Source organism: Cottoperca gobio, chromosome 16 (assembly GCF_900634415.1).
Source record: "Cottoperca gobio chromosome 16, fCotGob3.1, whole genome shotgun sequence".
NCBI classification, from domain to species: Eukaryota; Metazoa; Chordata; class Actinopteri; order Perciformes; family Bovichtidae; genus Cottoperca; species Cottoperca gobio.
The window spans coordinates 22,520,680-22,544,953 of record NC_041370.1 but is presented as its reverse complement, the minus strand read 5'-3'; the positions used below and the strand labels follow the sequence as shown (position 1 = coordinate 22,544,953).

General features: G+C 43.2%; 1 protein-coding gene across 7 annotated transcripts in view; it reads right to left on the bottom strand.

Moving 5' to 3' along the window:
- Nucleotides 1-24,274, bottom strand: part of vps13b (vacuolar protein sorting 13 homolog B) — a 315,620-nt gene that overhangs the window by 55,000 nt on the left and 236,346 nt on the right. For 5 of the 7 annotated variants that reach the window (XR_003833763.1, XM_029452593.1, XM_029452596.1 and 2 more), the window contains exons 38-42: nucleotides 23,026-23,415; nucleotides 13,677-13,879; nucleotides 12,063-12,282; nucleotides 9,957-10,141; nucleotides 1,207-1,403 (exon numbers count right to left, since the gene is read on the bottom strand). Coding sequence is in view for 6 of the 7 variants with exons in the window: in XM_029452593.1 (XP_029308453.1) it covers nucleotides 1,207-1,403; nucleotides 9,957-10,141; nucleotides 12,063-12,282; nucleotides 13,677-13,879; nucleotides 23,026-23,415 (1,195 nt within the window). In the remaining variant the exon portion in view is untranslated. Of the gene's footprint in view, nucleotides 1-487; nucleotides 580-1,206; nucleotides 1,404-9,628; nucleotides 9,861-9,956; nucleotides 10,142-12,062; nucleotides 12,283-13,676; nucleotides 13,880-23,025; nucleotides 23,416-24,274 lie in introns of those variants that run through there. The other 2 variants (XM_029452597.1, XM_029452598.1) reach the window with 2 other exon arrangements.

The following is a 24,274-nucleotide window of genomic DNA, read 5'->3' as shown; positions in this document are numbered from 1 at the left end:
TCGCTGTCCGTCCGAGGCTGTGAGTTTAGGTACATTATTACTGCCACAGTTTCCAGGAGAACCTCTCCATGGACATTAATTGCATGTCATGGTTGATGATGTTGAATGGAAGGTAATTGAAGTGAATGACCATTTGCTCTGTAATTTGCTGCTACCATGATCCACCATAAAAACTCCAGCAGGAAACGCTCAAGACCTGAAGAACGCTGGTGCAGCAGAGTGCTCCTTAAAAAGATAAGCATCATATGTTGACAATTTTCATTACTTCCAGTTGGCAGGGAAGCCAAGTTATTTTTCTGGTGGAAACTAAAGTAAAGCAGATGAAACGAGCGAGTAAGAAAAAGAGAATCAATTTTGATCAAAAAAGACAAATAATTTAAACATAAAGGAAATGTAGTGTTTGGGCTATGATTGTAATGCAACACAGATGTATATTTTGCTTTACACTGTATCTGGTAATGTAGACTTCTTTCTCTGTTTCTTCTCTTACATGTTTTCTTATTCCTCCCTTTCTGCTCCTCTGGTGCTCTCTAAGCCACACAGAATGTGGGCTTGGCATTTCTCTTTCACTAAAAGTTCCTTTAACCCCGAGAGGAAGTAAAAAGTGGGAAGAGAGAAAAAGGCGAGTAAATTAAGATGAAAAAGAAATGAGAAAAATACAGAACAAAATGTAAAATGGGTGAAGCGCAGAAGATGTAACAGAATGTCGGGTGAGACATGGAAGAGAGGAAGCGTAGTGAGAAGGGAGTAAAACCTTTGAGGTGTTACAGACCAACCTATCCCATCCCAGCTCAGCCCAGCCCAATCCAGATCAGGCCTAGGAACTTATGAGCCAACCCAAAGGGGGCTTTACTCCTCTTGCTTCCCGTGAGCTTTCCCTCGATTAGATACACTCAAGGTAAGCAGGAAGGAATCCGGATGGGCCCTGACAGGCACTTGGTGTGCTGGGAAATCTCATTAGGCCGATCTGAACGCCTTCCAAGCCCGCTCCCTGCTCCTGCACACCAGATGTGGGGCGAGGGACACATTGCTAGCTCTTTGCGCCCTCTCTCTACTTTCCCTAACAGACACACACACACACTGGACAGCACATGTACTGTAGACACACACACACACAATATCTCATATACAAGTGTGCATACAACAGATGCAGATACCTACAAGCACAGAGAAACAGTACAAGATAAAATACAGATTTCCCCCCACCTCTGCTCATCTCCTCCCTCTCCATTATTATTGAGCACTATCCTCCACAGGTCTGAGGCCACCAGCTCCTTCTGCTGGACGGTGAGGCTGAGGCTGGGCAGCTGCAGCTGGCAGGCATGGCTCTCTGAAAGGCTGAACTCCCGGTATGGAACAAAGGCCTGCTGGAGCTCGTCCCAGTACTCTAGGCTGCATGGTACCTGGAAGAAAAGACACAGTGAACAACTTACATATGTAATGAAATATGAATTTTATTCATGTGCTTATGCATCGTCTCTATCCTTCTTCGTAGCAGCAGCGTTACACAGTAATTACGGTAGTGTCCTTCATCTCAGATTCAAGCTCCCCTACGGGTAAGGAACTACCCTTCCTGCATGCTGACCCTCTGCCACTGATCTGTCTGATTTGACTTCAAAATACCTGAAAGACTAGAGACTTCATAAAGGGAAAATAGAAGTCTAAAAGGAAGTGTATTGCCGTTTACTGTAGTCCGTCTTTCATTTGCTGAGAAAACACAGCTGGAATTATGGACACAGACTAAAGATGATCACATATATATGTGCTCTTGGAGGAAATGTGAAGGAATGGCTTTCTTGAAGACTTTATGAGGGCCCAAAGACACAGCATGAGTAGAAGCCTTCTCGCAAAGGGATTACACCAGCAAAATCGGCCCAGGTGTGTGTAGTGTGTGTGTGGGTGGATGGGACCTTGTCCTTGGCCCCCCTTGCTCGAACCACGCCAATGTTTTGTACACAGACACACATTTTTTGTAGACAGACAGACAGATAGCTGACAAATGACTCAAAATGGCTTCTCTGGTAGTTCTCCCTACAGTAGGAGTCTCCACGAGCACATTTTGCCATGATGACACACACACACACACACACACACACACACACACACACACACACACACACACACACACACACACACACACACACACACACACACACACACACACACACACACACACACACACACACACACACACAGCTGAAAACAATACCAGCATTGCCGTCGCAGCTGGTAACCAATGTGCTTCTCTGCGTCCCTTTGTGTTTCATTATGGGGTCACACTGAGCTCTGAAACTACAGAAAAAAATGTTTTTTTAGCAATGGATCAGATATTTCTTTCTTACAGTGGTGGTTCTGCTCCATCCATGACAACATATTTTTGTATAACCCCATTTAGACTCCTCCACAGATGGACACCAGTGGTTTCTTACTATTGTGTCCTTGAGTTGATCATCACATTAACCCGAGGCTACCAGTGTAACCTCCGCAATGTAACCCTGATTACTCATCAGCAGTAGGATTACTGTAAGGCTTTGTTATTGCACAACAGGTACTACTTCAGTTCTGTGGATCCCCCACTTACACACAAAGTATTAAGCGACTGCAGTGGTCTGCTCATCATTAAGCATTGATAGTTTAACGTCCCTTTGAAGACACGGGAAATCCCCGTCTTAGAGAAGGAATGAGCAAGTGATTTTTTATGCTGTCTGTATTGCAACCTTACATTTGACTCACTTCAGACAAACCAATCTTTAATTTCTCATCTAGTCAGAAAAAAACAAGAACTCTTTGACCGCAGACCACCAACGCAGCAAGACGACAGCTCATCTCCATAACAACACTGCATGACCACAGCATAACTAAACAGCGGGCAACTGTAAGCTACAGGACAGCCATTAGCATTGAAGTCCTGGAGCTGTTTCTCACACTGAATAACAATCAGCTCATGTGAGAGTTCACACATTTTGTGATGACTGTTAGGTCTCCATTCATTCCTCTCATATTGTGCCAAAATTAGCATAAATGTCCCTGTTGCTCCTGTGTGAACTAAACCAGCTTTTCAGGTTCCCTCGGCCACCTGCACAACTCAGCCGCTGATCAGTGGTGGCAGGGAGCTTTTAGCAGCACACCTGAAGGATGCCAGGCAGGAAGACGTGTGTGTGTGTGTGTGTGTGTGTGTGTGTGTGTGTGTGTGTGTGTGTGTGTGTGTGTGTGTGAGAACCGGTGAATTTGTCAATTGTTTACCAGAGACACTGTCAACAAGTTGGTGTGTGGGTATGTGAAAAGCTTTGTGTTCCAACACGTGTGTGTAGGTGCATTCATATGTGTAGAGCTGAACTGTTAGGGAGGAATGCATGAGGTAACTGTAGCTTACATCATGTATGAAATACCACACAGGTTTTCCTGGAATCAACTTCTCATAATTGTACGTGACAGAGTGGTGCACCCGCAACCCCAACGCTGAGCCACCGGCGCGGAAACTCGCTGAATCTCCACAGAGAATTCCCAGAGCTGCGTTGCTAAAACACAGAGGGTGTTTTTTTTCACCTGTGATATTCTATACACATGACGGCATACAGAAATGAATATGTGAGGAACATATATGGCACAGTGGAATACATTTGCATGGTTGAATTTGCGTCATGTTCCCTTTCACTTGTAGCCTTGGAGGAGATGAAATTGATAACCAGCTCAAAGAACTGTTGTAGGGATGATTGAAAAAGAAAAAAACTAAATTGAAATACAGTTTTATATATGTTGAGTTGGACTTCTGGCAATGCCTTTTGGGAGGAGAAGGCACCTGTGTATATGTCCAAGAGGAAGACTATGTATAATTGTACGTATGAAAGACAATATGCGTGTATACATATGTGTATACACAGGTGTGCGTATGCATGTGAGTGCATGATTCAGTCTGGGCAGTGTCGGTTTCCGCTGACTGATTGTGTGTGTACCTTATCTGATAAACAACATGTAACCCTGAATAGCTGACATTCCCTTGGCTGGAAGGGTACAATCTGTGTTTTCCTCAAGCACAAGACAGAGTATGCGTGGCAGCTAGCCCTCAGGGCAAAATATCAGCTGAAGGCTCTTATATGATGTCACGGTTACACTTCTGAGCTGGTTCAAATGCCCGGAGAGCTACCTTAAGGACTTTTTCTTAGTAGTTTCAATATTCAAAACCATTTACAAATATATTTAATCCAGGACTGTTGGCAGCATTGTGTATATAAAGATCTGATTTCCATTCCTGTCACCCACCCCTGCTTCTGCCAAACCACTAAATACTATACTGCATGAGTTGCCTTTCTGGGTCTGATTGACCAATCACAGTCTCTTTAAAAGGTTAACTGGAGGCAGACTAACTAAAGCAAATACACAATATACAGAAATAATTTCAATTTCCATGATCAACCCAGGTGTGATGACTGCTAAACTTTAACTATGTCTCTGCAACTGAAGACTCCCTGAGCTCCCTCTGAGGCCGTGGCTGCTGACATCCACAGCCTTGTCTGCCATTACTTTTATTAACAATATCAACACTGCTATTAGGTCTTCTGTTATTTCACTGATGCCTATATGTCTAAAAATTCCACTGCTAGCTACCTCTTATCAGTCGGCAGACAAATTGAATTGACATCGGCTTGAGCAAATGTTTACTCAGGAGATGTAATGAAAATTGTTCTGAAAATGAGTCGTGCTCTGCTGTCTCAGGTGGGCTAATATAGGTTAACATTAATCAGTGTGGAAAATCAGGAATAAGCCCATGCTGAGATCTTCACGCTCCACTTTGTTTTGTTTTTCTTCCGCTAGGCCAAACTTTTTAAAAAAGGGGGACTGAAGTTTTGGTGGATGAGGTGTAAAAACTCCAGCTCAAATTAACCACATGGACAGTCTTTTATTTTTATAGTGCATTAGCTGTGACTAATGCAGGTCTGCTTGAGCGCTGTCCCACTAAAATAATAGTTATCTTGGCTAAAATACACTCTTTCTCTTTTTCTGGTTCAATGGGTGGCTCTGAAGTGAATAACCCACCGACTCCCCCCAGATCCTAACTCCTGACAAAAGGTTGCACTTTCTTTTACTAATTGGAAAAAAAACGTGCATCAATAAAAAAAAAAAGGCAGAGGATGTGAAGCTGATGGTGGACTCGTGTTTCTCATAATAACAACAATGACAGAAACAACAGCTGCAGCAGCGGTTTGGACTGAAGGTTGCTGGTTCATCTCAGGCCACAGAGCTTTTATGATATCGGTCGCAGGCCAGCAGGGCCATGATGGCAGCGCAGAGCCCTGCTGAGACATGAAAGGCTATCCCACAGTGCCATGCACGAAAGCAACAGCAGGGGAGCAGATGGTGTGACGTTTGTCAGAGGCATTTTTGGGCAGCTGCCCAAAGAGCGAGTGCATGATCGAATTTTACATTTGCATATTGAGAAAAGCTAGTATTGGTAAAAGGCAAATGTGTGTGAGAACACAATGTGTTCCTTTTGTTGGACTATATGCTAAGGCTGAACTCAAAGTTGTTACTCTACTTGAACAAACTATCTCCTCTTGCTGCTCCCCTGAGCTGGGGTCAGGCTGAATCATAGCTCCTGTGTTTACTCCCTGTTTCTCAGGCTTCAGAACCCCACAGAGAGGCAGAAGGAGGGGAAGACGAGTGAGAGGGATGGAAAAAGAGCAGTAAGGACACCTGCTTATGATTCAGAGAACTGGACCACACGGCGGTGAGAAGGTGAGAATGAGTCACCTTCCTCTCTCCGTCTTTTCCTTCATCACTTGGGCCCTCTACAGGCGGGAACCTGTGGATGCTCCGTCAGGAATCTGTCGTTTTTAAGCTGCCCCTCCAATCACTCTGGCATCGTTCCCTTCCAATGTATGTAAAAACAGCGCGGGCAGCAATTTGACATTGAGTAATGGAAGAAGGTTTGAATTCCCCCTCCGAGATACTGGAACCAGTTGGGAAACCACAACTATTTAAATGCAGGAAATCTTGATTTTATAAAATGTTAATATGATCTGCTCTGGGGACAAGCGAGCAGCATGGCTCAGAGCAAGAGCCCCCCCCCTAACCCCACCTTTATCCATTCAGCGGGGCGGAGACACGGAGCAAATGAAAGGAGGGGGGAGTGTGACAATACTATGGAGAGAAGAGGAGTAGGAATAGAATGAGGAGATGGAGAAAATGTGGAGTAGAGCCACTTTCATTTTGTTCACCTCACGCAATCCTTTTCACATCCACCTGCTGGTAAACAGCCCTAAATTGGAAAAAAACATTACTGGCTAAATGTCAATGAGAGGATTGACAAGACAGCTCAACGCAAAACATCGCTCTCTTTCTTTCCCTATGCCTCTCACTTTTCATTTCTCAAAATCTATCAGCCTTCATCTCTGTGTGGCCACATGGTAATTTTAGAGGCCTGAGAAATTATGACTCTCTCTCCCTCTTTTTCTCCCTCTCTCTCTCTCTCTCTCTCTCTCTCTATCTCTCTCTCTCTCTCTCTCTCTCTCTCTCTCTCTCTCTCTCTGTGTCTCTCTCTCTCTCTGTCTGTCTCTCTCTCTCTCTCTGTGTCTCTCTGTGTCTCTCTCTGTCTCTCTCTGTGTCTCTCTCTCTCTGTCTCTGGTCTCTCTCTGTCTCTCTCTCTCTCTCTCTGTCTCTCTGTGTCTCTCTCTGTGTCTCTCTCTCTCTGTCTCTGTGTCTCTCTCTGTCTCTCTCTCTCTCTCTCTGTCTCTCTGTGTCTCTCTGTCTCTCTCTGTGTCTCTCTCTCTCTGTCTCTGTCTCTCTCTCTGTCTCTCTCTCTCTCTCTGTCTCTCTGTGTCTCTCTCTGTGTCTCTCTCTCTCTGTCTCTGTGTCTCTCTCTGTCTCTCTCTCTCTCTCTCTGTCTCTCTGTGTCTCTCTGTCTCTCTCTGTGTCTCTCTCTCTCTGTCTCTGTCTCTCTCTGTCTCTCTCTCTCTCTCTCTGTCTCTCTGTGTCTCTCTCTGTCTCTCTCTGTCTCTCTCTCTGTGTCTCCATCTCTTTATGCGTCTTTATGTCTGACAATGCAAAACTTAGATGTAAAGTAAATGAAATTCCTCCAGAATGAAATTGAGCCATTACTGTTTTTTGGATTCTTACGTCTGCATTTCCTTTCTCTGTTGCTGGCCTTTTCTTTCTGGTCCCGGGAGAAATGAAAAAATGAATTAATAGAGACTTTTGAAGTTTTGGAGAAAGGAAAGAATAATTATTGTATGCCAGAGGCTGAAATCAATTCAATCTGGGATCACAACGACTTTGGCTGATGACCAAGAGGTCCTGTTAAAATAACCCCCACGAACCCAACCCCTCGCCTCACACACAACTGGCTTAATGCTATGTGAGTGTTTGGACAAACATATGAGGCAAGAAGGACTGTGTAACATATCAGTAAACTGATCCAATGTCTTATAATTACTTTACAATCACTCCTTTCAAAAAGGCCATGATACATGATACTGTTTTTAGCAGTGTTGACAAAATGCATCACAGTAGCTTTCAACGATGGATTTAAACCCGTTTAGCAAATACACATAGTAAATTATGTTTTTAATTATGCTACCAGCAATACCTTACTGCTGCAGGCCCTGGCCACAGCACTCCTGCACCTTCTATGGGGGCAGGTTGCATTTCTTTTCCAAATAGATGCTAGTTAAGTCTGCTCAGTTGTTTCTTAGCTGTTAATAGCAATGTCTCCCATTTAAACACTTAGCATTTATTGCTTTGCTCTACAGACAGAGTATCTCACCCCACTGGATCTCATCCCCACATGAAGTGGTTTCAGGGTGCTCGGAGCCTCCTCTTTTCAACACTTCCCCCATGGGAGTCTCATCACCTAATTCCTTTTAACAGGCTCGTCAGAAGAGACTGGACCATGCCAGATGCGATGAGGAGGAGTGGAGCAGAAGATGTGGAAACCACATGTTCATCAGCCAGTGGTTCCACATCTCCTGCTGTGTAATACACACTCACGCAAATATGTCGGCAGTCACCACAAACATAGATAGGTCAGATGCAGAAATAAACACTGGCACCTGCCTATCTCCCCCCTGACATTTGATACACCACTGTCCAAGTGTATGACAGATACAGAATGCATGTGAATCATGTGAGCACATGCTGGAACATGCCGTCCAGCTTGACCTTCATCGGCCCGTCGTTTCTTCGGCTAGTAAAGAATCATCTCTCCCCTGGACTACAGAAAGTGTGTCATTTCACACAGAGTCTCTTGTACACCACCTCCATCTGTGACATTCTTCTTGACCCTCCTCTCATCTCTCTCTCTCTTTCCACTCCTCCTTCCTGTCAATCTACTCCCATTAACCATCCTCTCCCTATTTCAACTGTCTGTCCCTGCCTCTTCCTCTAACCCTCCCTCCTCCACACACATCAGCTCGCTCCATTCTCTACTGTAACTCAATATGTGGCCAATCAGCTAGAGGCTTTGGAATTTTGCTCATTACAGACTTTACAGCTGTGGGGCCTCGCTGGGAAGCCAGACATCTGCAGCACCTTCCAATATCTTGTCTCTCCTGGGCCGACAAACAGAAGAAGGAAGAAAACATCTGTACTGTAGGTGAAATGATTGTGGGAGTCCAGGAAAAAATATGAGAGGAAGAGGGAGGATGTGTGGAGAGAAACCTCGGCTGCAGATGCAGGAAAGATACAGAAAGAAAAGGAAGAGGGAAGGTAACCTAACTAAACAGTCCATAGAAATGGGCTGGGAATGTAATAAAACTTGCGACCGTCATTAATTTCAGGATAATGTAATAACATTAATTGTATCATTCATTTGTGATAAATATTATATATCATAAGCAATGACTCAAGATAAAAAAAAGCTTCATTATAGTGACTTTAACAACTAGACATTTACAATTTATGAAGTAATTCTTACCAGTTATTGCAAAATGTTAGAGGCATATCTGTGACTTTATTAAATCATCTCATTTTTAGCCATCCTTGCATTACATCTCACTATCAGTTGCTAGAGGGCTGCTTCTCCGTTTCTGCTTCTCAGTGACTTTTGATGACCTTTTACTACATAGAATTGAATTTAAAACCACAGTAACAACATTAATTGAAATAATATCTGACTGAACATAGTTAATAAAAGCTCTGGAACTTTATATGTGCAGGAAAAGAACTGGAACAATTTATTATTCAGGAACATAACTAAAAAATTGGATGACAATCACAAATGCATATTGCATTACCAGGAATTCCATTCCTAATTTAATAAATAAATACATAAATAAATAAGAGTGTGACTGTAGCTATAAAAATGTCAAGGACTTGTACCTAAAAATAGCATATTTCAGCTCCAGGAAAAAAGACAGATTACAGAGGAGGATGCGAAAACAGGATTTGGGACCCGCCTTGCCTTCGAGGATGATACTCTGGAAAGTGAGACGAGTGATAGAAAGGCGGAGGATGAGTGATAGGAGGAAAAGTGGGATGTCTTGTCCCCCACTGAGGCCCTGAAGACCCAGTAGCTGCTACAGCCTGCCAAATTATAACCTCATCTTGGGTTAGAAACACCTGGCTGTTCACACCAGAGCACGCAAGATGACTTCCACAGCTGTCTGACCATGTATTACATGTTTGGAGGGACAGCAGGGGTCTCCGTCATTCAATAACACGTAGGGTATGGAAGTTCTCATGACTCATGTCATGGGAATTATAATAGCCCCCAGTCCAACTCTAAGACAGTTTATTTCTCTTTCATTGCAGGTGATGTTAAGCAGTGAGAGAGATGTGTGGATCGTTTCAGTTTACGATTCTTTCGCCTTCTTTATAGTAGCAGGACTCCTCGCTTCCTTGGGGTTCCCATATTTATTCACAATCTGCTGTGTGTTTATGTTTGGGAAGGATTTTCAGAATAATGTAGCAATATAAAGAGAAGAGAGAGCATCTGGAAGAGATACATGTGTGTCAGACTGTACCTGCAGGGCGTCCCCCAGGTCAGCAGTGCTGATCTCTGGGTCCTCCGTGGTGTTGAAAGGGACAGGATTTATCCTGACGAAGGTGAGGACACGGGGCTCAGGGTACCTCCACAGCATCACCCCTGGACTATCCTCCGTCTCGCTGTAGAACACCACCTCGTGGGGTCCTGGCAGTCTCTGGGAACCTGTCAGAAAAGCAGAAAACAATATTACCAGAATAACTTCACTTTAAATCGGTCAATGATCTAAAAGCAGAGCTTGTGCAGTGCTTTACAGGAAGACATAAAAAAGAGAAAACATATGTTGAGGCTGAGAGAATAAGAAAATGAGGCGAGGAGAATATTTGAAAGGAAACAAAGAAAAGATATGATGGCTGGCCGACAGATACAAGACGATGTCACTAGTAAGCAGATGATTCCACATATTTTATATTTAAGATACAGTAGATTACTGCACTACACTCTTCTTGTATCATAACAATCCACAACTACACTAAAGCCTGTTTAAATGCTTAACTGGCCTCCTTTAACAGTCGCAGATGCTTGAGGAGGAAAGAAACACCCAGAGGTTGAACAAATGTGATGAACATTCTGATGTGTGGATGCATGATAGGGTATCATTCTTTTCACATTATGAAATTCACCTAATAACAACAACATAACTTTGACTTTGGTGCTGTGATGTTATTTCTACTATGGAATCCAAACCCTCCAAAACAATATCTCCTAAAAGAGCACTGTAGACGTTTCCACGCTTTCAGAATGTTTATATGCGTAAGAAGCCATTTATAAACAAAGTGGCTGAGTAAACATTTTTGCTATTGAGTAAACAGCCATTGATTGAACCATGCCAAGCACCTGCAAAAGCTGGAGAACACTGGATCTAAACTTCTGAGTGGTGTTTGACTTAAGTCGTGGCTGCTGTTTGGGATTCAAGTCCTTTGGAAAAATGTTTATTTGAAAAAAACAGTGAAGCAGAGAACTGCTGCTTTGTTTGGCCCCCGGAGGTACAAACACTGAGAGTCTCTTTCCAGAAAACACATTTCAAGGGGCAGTGAAATCTGTCTGTGGCTAATTCTTCCCTTCATGTGAAGCAGTGAGCTGCCCACTTGACGGTGGACAGGGTATTGTTCTTTTGCGAAAAGGGTGGATGAAAGAAAAAACACACACTTTCATGAGGTTTTGCTTTCATTGGAGTTAGACTTGGGGAAAGTGGAAGACAGGGACAGAGACTCCCTCGACTCTTCTCTCCATCCATCTTTCATCTCCTCCTCTGTCCATCTATCCCATCCATCCCTGTGTCAGGCCCCTGGGGGCCACTCGCTGTTCTCTGGCTGCTGACAACATGTTGCAGACAGATTGTGCTCTCTGTTCTAGTTCACTACTGTACGTTCTCCTGCTTCAGCCAGCATATTAAATGCATCAAAGACCAGTGGAACAGTGCAACAAACAAAGACTCAACCACAGCTGACAGAGTGGACGGCTGGTGTACAGCCAGAGAGAAGTTTGATCCTCTGTGTATAATGTTCCTGTGTGTGTGTGTGTCTGCGTGTGTGCACGTAGAGGACAGCACACACAAAGCACAAAGAGGGGGAATAAACAGCATGTTACTCAGAGTGGAACCAGGCAGACATGTCTGATGAAACTTCTCTCCACAGAGGGCTTTGATCTGACTTTGATTTAAGGCGATGTGTATCTTAAGTGACATCTCACTTTGGCACAATGCTTCTTTTTTTAACAAACTCATTTATATGAATGATATACCATGGTTACCGTTCATCCTGGATTCAGTGACTAGTGCTTGTCCATCAATTTTGAAAACCTTGTCAAGAAATAGCAAGAAAAAAAGAAAAGTATGTCCAGGTAATATTATTTTAGTCTTAGATAACGCTTTTTGTCTGTTTGCAACCACTGCTGGGAATGCCAGCTGATAAAGCAAACGGCTTTTAATCTTTGGGGCTACTGCTGAACATATACTTATATATGAACATATATAAGCCATGGTGTCACTTGACATAGGATTTAGACCAATAGTAACCAACACTTAAGCCTGGCTACACTGTCAGCCCCTCTGCACCAGATCAGCATGCACTGTAGAGACATTCACCTGAGTCCTGGATGTATTGAAAATGTCCTGTACGCAGGTCATCTGAGCTGTGCTCTGTACGAGGAGAGGCAGAGCCTGGAGAAGGAGGTGGCTTGGTGTGGCAGGCCTTGCCCTTGGAACAGCTATCGGCCGAATCTGAACCTTTCTGGAGGTTAAGGTACGCCTGTAGGTGCTCCTCCACCAGTTTCAGGCAGCTCAGATGCTCCTGGCCCAAGAAGACCTGTTGAGACGGAAGCAGATGGTGAGGTGGCTGCGAGAGAACAGCAAGTAAAGAGTGTGGGATGGGGAACGAGAGGAGACCGAGGGAAGTCAAGATATAGGGTAGAGGGATTGAAAGAAAAAAGAGTGGCATATGGGAAATAAAGAAAGAAGTTAAAAAACAGAGGGTAAAAAACGAGACAGTGATACAGACTCACAGCGGATGCATAAATACCTACGCTGACAATTATTTAACATTCTTCTTCAAAACAGGAAGAGAAGCAGTCAGGGTTACCCTCGTCATCACCCCTTCACATCCTTTCTAACATTGCCCAACACAGCCTCACATCCTCCCTACTTACCCGCGGCATTCCCCTTCACATGCTCAATCAAAGCGAGTCTGCCTGGGGTTTGGACTAAGGACCAGGAATCTCTGAGTCAAAAACTCTTCACACATGGAGCTGCCTGCCCGATGCTCCCTAGCTTGGAAGGGTGGGTTATGACTAAACTCTAAAAACAGGAAAGATTGGGGATTTTTTCCCAGGTTTTTGGAAGGATAGCACGAGAAGAAGGAATCGGAAGGAATTCCGGTGGTTTTTGTACAGCACTTCATTAAAACACCACAAACGCCAATATTTACAGTGGGAAATGTATGATTACGTATTAAGTGTTGAGTTTCGAGTCATGTTTCTGTTAATGGGCACGCAATAAAAGCATTAAGGGAACCATTGAATATGGGGAGGGGTAGGGGGTTCCCCTTGAAGATGTGGAATAATACATTAGTAATAATGCCTTCAGTTGGTCACATAGAAAAGGGACTTTTCAGTTTGGACATTATGTAATTTCTCAAAGGAAAAAAGGCAAACATAAGGTGTAACCCCGCCTAAAAATAGCCTTATAATATTCCACCACTTAACCAGAGATGTGAGTCAAATCTACAGTGGAATCACAACATGCAATTTCTACAGTCAGCACTTCAGCTGCAAAGAGGACAGAAGCAGAGTTGAAGAGGAGTGTGATGAGCTGTGTCTATGGGTGTCAGTTTTTGAATACTGTATTTATTCATTTGGAAAACAAACACTCAAGCTGAGGTGACGTTTAAGTGGGCAGCATCATCGCCTCGTGATTGGAGGCTGTGCAGCCTCGTGATTGGAGGCTGTGCAGCCTCGTGATTGGAGGCTGTGCAGCCTCGTGATTGGAGGCTGTGCAGCCTCGTGATTGGAGGCTGTGCAGCCTCGTGATTGGAGGCTGTGCAGCCTCGCTCCAGCCCTGAGGTTTGAGTGTCCTTGAGCAAGACACTCTATTCTAACCAGGTGTAGAGGTGCTGATCTGACCCTGACCTCTAGAAACTGTAGCTGTGCTGGGTGATAACTCTTGTGACTGAGGATGCGTAATTGATGTCATGGGTATACAGACCTGCAGCAGGCCTCCCTTCAGGTCCAGCAGCAGATTAGGGGGGCCAGGCTCAGGTCCAGGGCTGCCGCTGTGGCGACACCAGCGAGCCTCCAGGGAGGTGCTGCAGGAGAACGGCCCCAGCAGGAGACAGCTTCGGGCCTTCAGCCCCGTTCTTACCAGCAAATCTTGCAGCTCCAGCTGCATAGACGCAGCCTGAACTGCATCTAGGAAGACAGAAGAAGTAGCAGTGAATGGCATGTACGGCACAGAGGGAAAACAGAAGGTAAATGATGAGGTAAAATGTCTTGTCATGGATACCCACTGTTCTAAGTGGTTTGTGTATGAAGTAGGAGCAGTCACTAATTTATTGATTACACATTGGATAAAAAGAGGAAAGAGGGTTCAAATAGTCTGGAAAATATCTAAAATAAATAGTAGTTTCAAAGTGAAATACTGATATCTTTAATTACATATAAAAACTAACACAGTTCATTGATACAAGTGCAACCACGCCAAATGAAACTGAAACGCATAAACAACTCAACCTCAACACTCTGTTGCACGAATGCTGCTCTGTGTTTTTACTAAGTTACTGCTTATGTGATATCAAAGTAGCATAACATACAGTACAATTACATCAAGCATGTCACTGGCCTCCAAACTATTGTACTCATCTGATGGTAATAACATAAAGACTTGCTTCTGAAAGAGGAGAGCATGCTTTTTCCTCTTTAACAATAGTGTGCGTACGACAGACTGCTGTTGCCTTTATCTTTCTGAATTAATGGACTGGTGACTCATAAAAATGTGCAATTAAAGTGGACTGGTATTTACTAGAGGAAACTATTAATTAGACTGCGTATACATAGCCAGAGTGATGAGAATTTTCCATTATTTGGGTCTGAGGCTAGAACATACAACCATCGGTTAATAAGAAGAGCAGATGTGACTCCTGTGTGTCTCTTTACACAGAGGTCTTCTGGGGTCATGGCTACACCTATTTAAAGATTCTCAACCTGTACCAAGTTCAAACCCAGAGTTTCTGTGATTTGGTCAACTGAAAGGTTTAGCAGACATGATGACAGTTAGAAAACCCTGATGTGACCCAGACAGAAGAGCCAAACACCCACTCATCCTGAGTGAACCCAAAGTAGCAAAAGCCCCAACTTAATAAGCACAGCATTCTCTGTCCTTTCCATTAATACACAGTTGTGTGACTGTGGTCCCAGGCTGTCCTGAACGTGCTCTTTTGGTCTCATAAATCAGCAGACTGAAACCCCTTCTACTAGTCGTTGACATGGGAGGGCTGATCTGGTCACTTAAAGCTACAGCAGCAGCAGCCCATTAGGAAACCTCTAACCCAGATGACTAATAATGCCCTGAGAAGTGGCTCTTTAAAAATGCCTTTTGACTCTAGAAAATCTCACTCTGGCTGTCATTCTGGAAAAGTAAAAGAAAGTAGCAACACACCTGTTTTAGTCCCTAACTATAAATTATGTATTATAGTTTCTATTATTTAATGGTTTGACCTTTAACATTTCAACAGTAGTACAGAATAAAGTGAGACATTTTAATGGATGGCTTCATTTTTCCATCGAAAACAGCTGTTTTTTTGTAAACACTGTAACAAGCAGAAGCATCTCTGCAATACAACAAGAGTAACCATCCGTAAAACTGACAATTAACACCCGGAAGTTATTATATGACATCTGTATACAGAGGGTGAAAACAGCTGGTCCTTTAACAACTCTGACATATCATTTGTATTCATATCGTAAGTATTGTTTTGTCATTTCCTGTGGATAAAGCACACCACCGTTTCACAAATATGGTAATTCCATGTAAATAAATAAAAATAATTTCCATATTAATATTTCAGTTATTTGAGGACTTTGCTTGGGGTTCACTTGGGGTAAAGCAGGATAGATGGAAGACATGGAAAGGCATGTGAAGGGGAGGAGGTGATAAATAAGGAGACAAATAGAGAGTGAGAGAGGGAGCTAGGATTTGATGAAGATATGTCACACGAGCATCCTTACATCTTTCCTGGCTTGGTAAACCGACTGAGGAACATCTTATTCAACATCAGAGTGCAATAACACAACAGGGGGGTTCCAATGAAAGAGGGCTTCTCTTGTGTAAATCATTTTGGGGGAAATATTATACTGGGATGACTCATTTCTCTAAGGAGAGACACTGTTGATACAAGTTGGCAGTTTACCTGCTAATATCTTCTGGTGTTGCGGCGCAGAGAGAGCTGTTAGAGATTACTTACTGAACTGTGGACATCGGGTTTATTTTCATGGCTAGGATTTATTAGACAGCGCAAGGGAACTCCCAAACTGGCTTGTTAAATGGAGGATCTTTCATTCACACACACGAATAAAAGGAGACACAAGCACAGGAACATAGATACATAGATACATACAGAAGAAGAAAAAAAAAGCCAAATGCCTGCATACATACACATGTAAATGCAGTCGCACAACCATGCACACCCAGGTGAATAAGTGGAAACAAAAACACACACACACGCACAACGTGCATCAAAGCATTCTCTCCTGTCTCACCATGCGTCATTTACAGCCCAGTTGACCGCAGCATCCTGGTGCTAAAGCCAGCAGCAGCAGCCAGCACTCTTAATAATCACCCTAATTGGGAGTGGTTTCAATGAGGGGGAATCCCTTTCTTTCTTCATCTCTAACTCTATTCTTCCATCCATGCTGAATACTAGTCAGAGGCACATTTCTCCATGCTCTCTCGAGCCCTGCTTTTGCCCTGTATGACATTAGTACTGCTATTTAGGTTCGTTTCCAGAGATGTGTCAGCAGACAGCCCAAAGACATTACACCGCTGAGCTGTGAAGTACTGCCATAAGGGAGGAGCAGAGGGAATGTGAAGGGGGGAAAGAGCTGGGAAACTCAGGCGGTACCTGTGAACCTGTGTTTGCCTAAATGGAGTTTGTAACATTTACAGATGCTGAGTTAAGCAACAATAGGGAAGAGAGAGGGATGGAGGCAAAAAACAAAACATGGACTCAGATAAATGAGAGAGGATAAAAGGAGCACTACACCAGAGTAAATGTGTTGGGGATATTTAAGGGTGGCTATACTTTATGTATTTAAGAAAACTGCCTCAGATGGATAGATCCTGGCATATGAAAACACAAAAACAGACACACACAGTCAGTAGAAAATCATTATTTGACACTATTTTTAGCCTTAAATAATTGCACAGACAGCAGTGCTACACACATGATGGCTGCTAATAACTGCACACACTGAGCACCTTGAAGACACTTCAGTGTTTCCCTCAGGCATCTCTAAAATCTGTAAACCTCTCACTACTGCTCTATGGACATCTTTTAAACAGCCACATACTCTACAGTAAATGCAGTGTATACTCATAACTAAGCTGTGACACAGCACTATTCAGCTGATACATAGTAACCTTAGTGAAGAGCACCTTCTCCAAACACACACACATTCATACAAACAGGAAAGAAACATGCAAAAGTATCCAAAACCCATACACAGCAATACAGACATACACAGATCTTAGTCGGTTTAGTCAATGTGTGAGCGAGTGAGCTAAAATATTGGAACTACTGTATGTCAAAATGTTGTAAAACATCACTCAGAATGCACTGTGACCACACACAGATCAGCACACACACCTACACCTGCATATGTGTCACGCTCTCACAGTAGACTTGTCAGCACACCAGCACGAGCAAGCACATCTTCCAACACTCAGGGAAGAAAGTGGGTGGGGGGGAAAAGGGTGGATGGAAATCTTTCTAAAGTGAAATACATTTCTGGCAAACGCTTTAGTAAGATTAGATAGGATCGGAGACATTGATTTACCGAGTCGGTTTCTCCCTGGCAACCGTTATCTGACCACTGCCTGGCTGATTTATACCCGGGATGCACTGGTATCAATTAGAAGAAACCTAAAGGAGTCATTACCTAACTAGCTGAGGCCCCCAAAGACTGTCTGGGATGGTAAAAGTAATAGAAGTAATATACTGTCACTCACCACAGAAATACACCACAAGACCACTATAGGACACTAGAGGAAACTGGTTTCGTAGCAGGGGACACGGTCGGCCAAAATGGCACAACGCAGGGAGCTGTGCGTCATCCAAGCCGTTACACAGGAACTGATGAGTGTTGATGACTTACATATGGCTTCAATGACAGTTTGCAACACAGCGCATTATGTATGGTAGGTATGTGTAAATGTGAAATATTCAACTCTACATGTGATCTCTTTATAGGAGGATGTGTGTGAAGATCATTTTGCAAGTAGAGAGATCGTAATCCTACAATTGGAATTTTCACAGTATGCCAATCTTTTACCCAACTTAAGCCTGATGGGTCCAGACAAATGTTCGGGTTTTAAGTCAAGTTCAGGCCATCTCATTTCATACAGCTTCAGGCTCTGTGTGGTTATTTTCAAATGTCATTTAATAAGAAATCGCTGTCTTTGTGTACATTGTGTCTGTGTGATGTGTCGCAAGTAGGACATGCAGTGCCCAGCGGGATGTTGTGCGATACTTTCCCCTGGCAAACTGACACTAAACGTAGCACAATGTTGCTAAAGGGGGACTTCTTAAAACCTCTACTGAATCAGGACATGCTTCTTTATTAGAGAAGCCAACGACCTTAACTGGCCTATGATTGAGCTTAGTTTAGTTTAGTTCATGTTTGTCTGATATATAACTACCACACTCTCACAGCTTTCTTACACTTCATGTCTCTAACCAACTAACTGCAACACATCTTCCCTCAGCAGATGTTATATTTGCTTTGCTCAGCTCTGCTTCTCGCTGACTATTGTAACAGAAATAATATGATGAACTGAAAAGAGTGGCTTTCTTTCAACAGAGTAAACAAACTGACATGATCATAACTCAAAGATTAGCCAGGGAAACAAAATAAAACTTTAAAAAAGACATAAATAAATAATGGCATTCACTTTGTTCCACGAACAGAAGTTTTCCTTTACAAGTGTGCAGGAGTAAATCACCATGAAGGAGCAGGGGGTCCGCAGAGGGAAAGCTTTGTGTGTGTGTGTGTGTGTGTGTGTGTGTGTGTGTGTGTGTGTGTGTGTGTTGTTGTATGCATATGAAAACGCGCACTAGTAACAGGGTCTGTCGATTCGTATGTGTGTGTGTGTTTAGGAAATCGGGGGCACTCTATGGGCAGTCTGATGGAGAGCTGAGAGATTAGGGAGGGTCTTGTTTCATGGACCTTAAGACATATGTTCTCTCTCTCAGGCTGCCCCCCTCCTTTCTTTCATTGAACTATAAATGCCCCCCTACCTCGGGGAGTGGTGAGCCGTGGACGGAGGGAGGAATGCGGGGCTTCCACTTGCTTTTCATTAACACAGGATCTGGTAACACACCTCACTGTCAACCTAATCCCCTCTCTCTCCATCTTGTCCCCTGGCAGAGGGGGCTGCCATGACCAGGTACACAGCCCCAGATGTTCTACGGATGAGGGGGGTGGATGACAGGGTCTTCACCCCGTTGCAGCTATGGATGTACGCTGATGAAGACAGGGCGGGGTGGGGTGAGTGTAATGACACATGCTGAAGAGACCCCTGTTACTGCTCACACATAGTGTTCTGTCCTGTATTAGAGCTCCTTTCTTTCTCCACCTCTCTTCTGCTTCCTTTATCCAACTTTGTTTTTTCACAAGCCTTTCCCCCTCATCTGCTCCTCTGCCCTACTTCAACTCATTTACTGATTTCCTTTCTTGTACCGTGTCCCCTTTCTCCTCTCACATTTCTCCATGTTTGCTTCTCTATCTCCATCACCCTCCTGCTTCCCTTCATTCACAACTCTTCCCCCCCTCTCCTGTTTCTCTTTGCACACTGGCATCTTCCCGAGGTCTGCTCAGGATGTGCTCCATCAATCTCAGTCTGCCACGAAGGACCAGCAGAGACACAACAGCAGCAACAGTAGTGGTGTATACTGTAGCAGTAGTAATACTACATTCTCCTGTCTCACATCTCTCAAGTACAGCCTCTCCCAGGGGGGTCATTCCCGCTGACTTATTGTGGCAGCTCAAACGCTCAACCTACAGTAACAGAACGGGACTCCTAACCTTTATCTTCGTAGAATTCCAAGGTATCCGTTTTCCGAGGTACAGAGCGGACTGGAAAGGCCAGAGTGCTGAGTGATGGAGGCGGTGCGGCTAAGGCTAAAAGTCAGCAGATACATCTATTGTCACCAGCGATCAGTCTGTGTAATTGGAGACAGTTTGTCTCCTTTCCATGGCTACAAATCTGGAAACACTATGTGACGAAGCCCTCGGGAAAAGAGATGTGTTTGTTGTGACAAAGATCTAGAAGAGTACTAAAGTTATTAAGACAAAAGAAGAGTGAGACAAACATGTTATTCAGCAGGATAGCTTCTGACATCTGCTTCAACATACTTTTCCCCCCATGCTAAAAAGATCTTCTTTGTGGGCATTTGGTGCCATGTATATGTTGTAATCCTCCACTTGCAACATGTACAGGTGCAGCTCCACATGACGTTTCAACATGCTCTCGGACACGAGGTATTATAGATAAAATATCTATAATGAGATCGACATACATTCTTAAACTTCTCAGGTATTTCCGAGAACTCTAAAATATAATATATGAGGCGATGAATGACGCGTTTGCTGCACATGATGACAGCATTAGTTTTATGGCAGTTATTATGTCTTGTTCAGATCAGACATATGGGATGATGTGTTTTTTTGGGCCGTAACAACAAACAGTATTTCACAGAGTTTGGAGCCAAACTGGGGATGAACGATCCAATGGATGTCAATTAACACCAGCGGTCCAGATCCCAACATTTTATTTGCGTCCAGTCACATTGTAATGTCTTGAGAGAAGCTGTGGTGCTGGAAACTGTGGGGTAAACACTATTAATGAAAAAAGTTCATGTATACTAATCTCTTCCCTGTGTTTACTGTAAACTAATTAAATAACTACTATTACCACATTTCTTTTGAAAAGTAATTCTATGTGCAAAGGAAGATAATGCACTATAAATAGTAGAGCCACCTGAAAACAAAGTGGGAGGGGATTAGCTTTCATATTAGTACAATTGTCTCTAAACTCCATTTACTTTTCCATTGCGCTGCACACGCAGTTTCAACTGTTTATCCAAGTCAACACATCAAAGATGGATGAACGCTGAGAAGCTGGTGAAAATCAGAGCAGGGCAGCAGTGCTGAGTATTGTGTCACTGTGCAGTTATGCAGATTTGAGTAAACAAAGTGCAAATTGTTTGAGGTTTTAATTAACATTTTCGACAATCATTTTATCTGAAGTAACCCAATATAACAACATCTGTCAAACAGATGGCGGCAGTTAGCGAGCCCAGCTCCAGCTCTGTCCTCGTCCCCCTGCAACCCCAGTCAACAGGGGACGTGTTGCTCAGCGGTACGGAGGTACAAACTATGCACTCACAAAATTCAGTTCCTTGTTATTATCTCCTGCATGTGGCATGCCAGCCCCTGACTCTCTTTCATCTTCCTTTTTACATTTGCTGTCCAATTTGGAAGACATGCCAAAAAAAAAGTAAAAAAAAACTGCAACAAAAAGCAAAAATCCCTGATCATCTGTTACAGCGCATCGGCTCACACCCAACGGCACAGAGGAATTGGAAGCCTTTTAATTTACATTAGCATTAGCAGTTCTGATTGTTGCAATGGAAACAGTGTGATGCCTCCTGGACAACAGTCAGTGTTGATGATGAATGCAGGGTTCGGTCCGAACACGAAAACAAACATCTCGCTCTCACACACACTCATACATGAGCACATCAAAAAGTCCTTCTCTCTCAGTCCTGAATACACACATGACCTTGCAATCAAATACACGCACGGTCTCACAACAACTTGAGATCTAAGACTAACACAAACATCTCATTTTACAGTTTACTGACAAACCTTGTTTTTGGCAGACGAGTGCTTTGCTAGCATGTGTAAAAAATAATATTCCAAATAATACTGAAAGCAATACTGGTATTTGTTTCCCAGTGTGAATAAATGACAGAGAGTCAAATTGGGCAAAAAAGGCCAAAACAACACACTCTTCAACAAACAAGGGTGGGAAGAGGAAAGTTTGACTAAGTGCTATGCAGCGAGATACTGATCGGTAGAAATCAGGATGGATTTATACTCATTCTCTTCATACAATCTGCTGTTCAGCTACATCCTCATACATTTAAATCTGAAAAACAAATATGAGTGTTGTGCACTGGGGATATTTCTCTTTGTCCACATTGATATTTGTTTGGTTACACAATGACATTAAACAGAACAATTAGTTCCCCATTGGATATTTGGAGCTCTGTGTAACTTGACTACATTTTCAAAGGGCCTGGATTGGTTCCTGTTGGCACACACAATGAGCTTGGGTACCAGGCAAATGACACACCACAAAAAAAACATTTAGTGTAGTGCATTACTGAGTCTTAAATGTGTGGTTTCTTTAAAAGATGATAAGATCAGCCAAGTGGGGTGAAGTCATTACATTTGTTTCCAATGGAGCTCCACCTGTTTCAAGAATATTCTTGAAGAAAGTGGCAATGTTTTTCAATACAGCAGAACAAGATGGATCACATCACCGGTTGGATTTCTTTCCTTTTCACATTGAGAAAAAAAAAAAAGATATAATAAAGTAAGGTCCAGGCCCATGCTACTTTGGCGTGAAACAACGCGGGTCATTTACTGAGCTCAGAGAATTCTTAGCAGGGGGTTGGAAAAAAAGGATATAAAATGTTTTGACAGTCTAAAGCTTGAGTGCCCAAACGTTTTCCTTTTGAGGGCCAACACTGAAACTTAATGGTGGGCCGAGGGCCAAAAGCAAACACTTATTGTATTTTATTGAATTGTTAAAACGCTAAATGGTACCGGGATCCCAAGTTCCCTTAATTGAAATGTCTTTTGTGCGTTTGCCACAGTATCTGCCATTTTTTCTTCTCCAGTTCTACTTCCCCATTGAACATGGCTGATCACAATGTAAAACTGAGGCGAGCCCCCAGCATTTATGTTATCTGGTATAATTTACTACTTTACAGTTTGGGGTTCATGTTTGAACATGAAGGTGATCATAGGGTCAATAAGGATTTGAAGAACTATGACAATTAATATTTGTTGGTCCATCAGTGTCGGCCCTCAAGTATGTTTTCATTATGTTTTTAGGTGTTCAGTCAATCACAAATGATTTTATCAAATGACAGACATTATGGTCTGTGTGATCTGTGATCCTTGTACTTCTCAGTGTCTCTGCCCACAGAAGCTCAATGTTAGTTTTCTAGTTCCTGCATAAAAAACGAGATGTTTTTTTTTGTACTCACCTTCTATCCTTGGCCCTGACTTCATGTTCAGACTTCCTGTCAAGGCCGACGCTGTCACCGTCACGCTGGGCCTCATTGGATGGGCCTCTGTCTCCATGACTACTACAATCTGGGCAGTGTGGAGAGAGACCTTGTGGAAGGACAGCGCCAGGGTGCTGCTGGCTTTACCCAGGGCAGAGGCCTGATACTGTGGCTCTGAGCGAGCTTGAAAGGGCTTGGGCAGTGTCTTGGTAGGGGAACAGTGAGGGCTGGAGGAAGCAGATGGAGGTTTACTGGAGGTATCCCATTTGTAGTTTGGCAGGACTTTCTCAAGGTAAGCTTTAGCCTGCTCCATCTTTGCCAGTGTGGGGTTGATTTTCAGAGGGCGCGCCAGCTCCACATTCAGCTCAGCTGTGGAAAGAAATAGAAAGAAAATGATTGAAAGAAAAACAGATAAACAGTGAAGAAGTAATGTTTTTAAAACGTTACAAACAAAAAGTCCCTCTGCGGACAGTTTGGGAGTATCTCTTGTGCTCATCCTGACCTATAGTTATGAAGCGCTGAGTGATAAATAAAACCGGTCAGGAAGTAGAGACAGCATGATATATAATATATAATAAAAACATGACTTTATTGTAGAGACAAACCAAATCTACCTCATGATAGAAGCACATCGAGTTGTACAGAAACCAGAGGGTTATGTGTGTTCTGATTGTTTCTAAGAATGGAAACGTTATATTTGATATATTTTTTATGATTAGCAATATAGTGAAATACTGCTTTGTCTTCCTTAGTGCTAAAGCAGGCTCTTAAACTATGTTAAACCCAGGACCTGGAGTGAATAAATTCACTGTTGGCTGGGGCCCTGGCTCTTTAAACCTTACTCTTGTCATTTGGAAACCCACCATAAACTGGACACAATCCATTTGAGGGTTTGAAGAAAAGACAGACTTCACCAGTGTCCCACTGAGCAAGATCTGTTGCTATCTAACCCATGGAATACTGCATGGTACCATGTCTCGTAAATCAAACTTTGAACTCTTTTCTCCTTTTCTAATCACTCAGCTTTGCATGCAATGACCTGTTAAAGAACAGCTGGGTCCAGTCTCAACCTCTTCCTCCTCCTCTTATATGCACACACACACAGTTACTGGCTGTCTCACTGTAACATCCTAACGTGACACTGCGGAATAGCAGAAGAGAATCTTTTCTTTATGCCAGCCATATAAATCCAAGTCTCCTCGTCTGTCTCCCGTTCTACCTCTCTCTG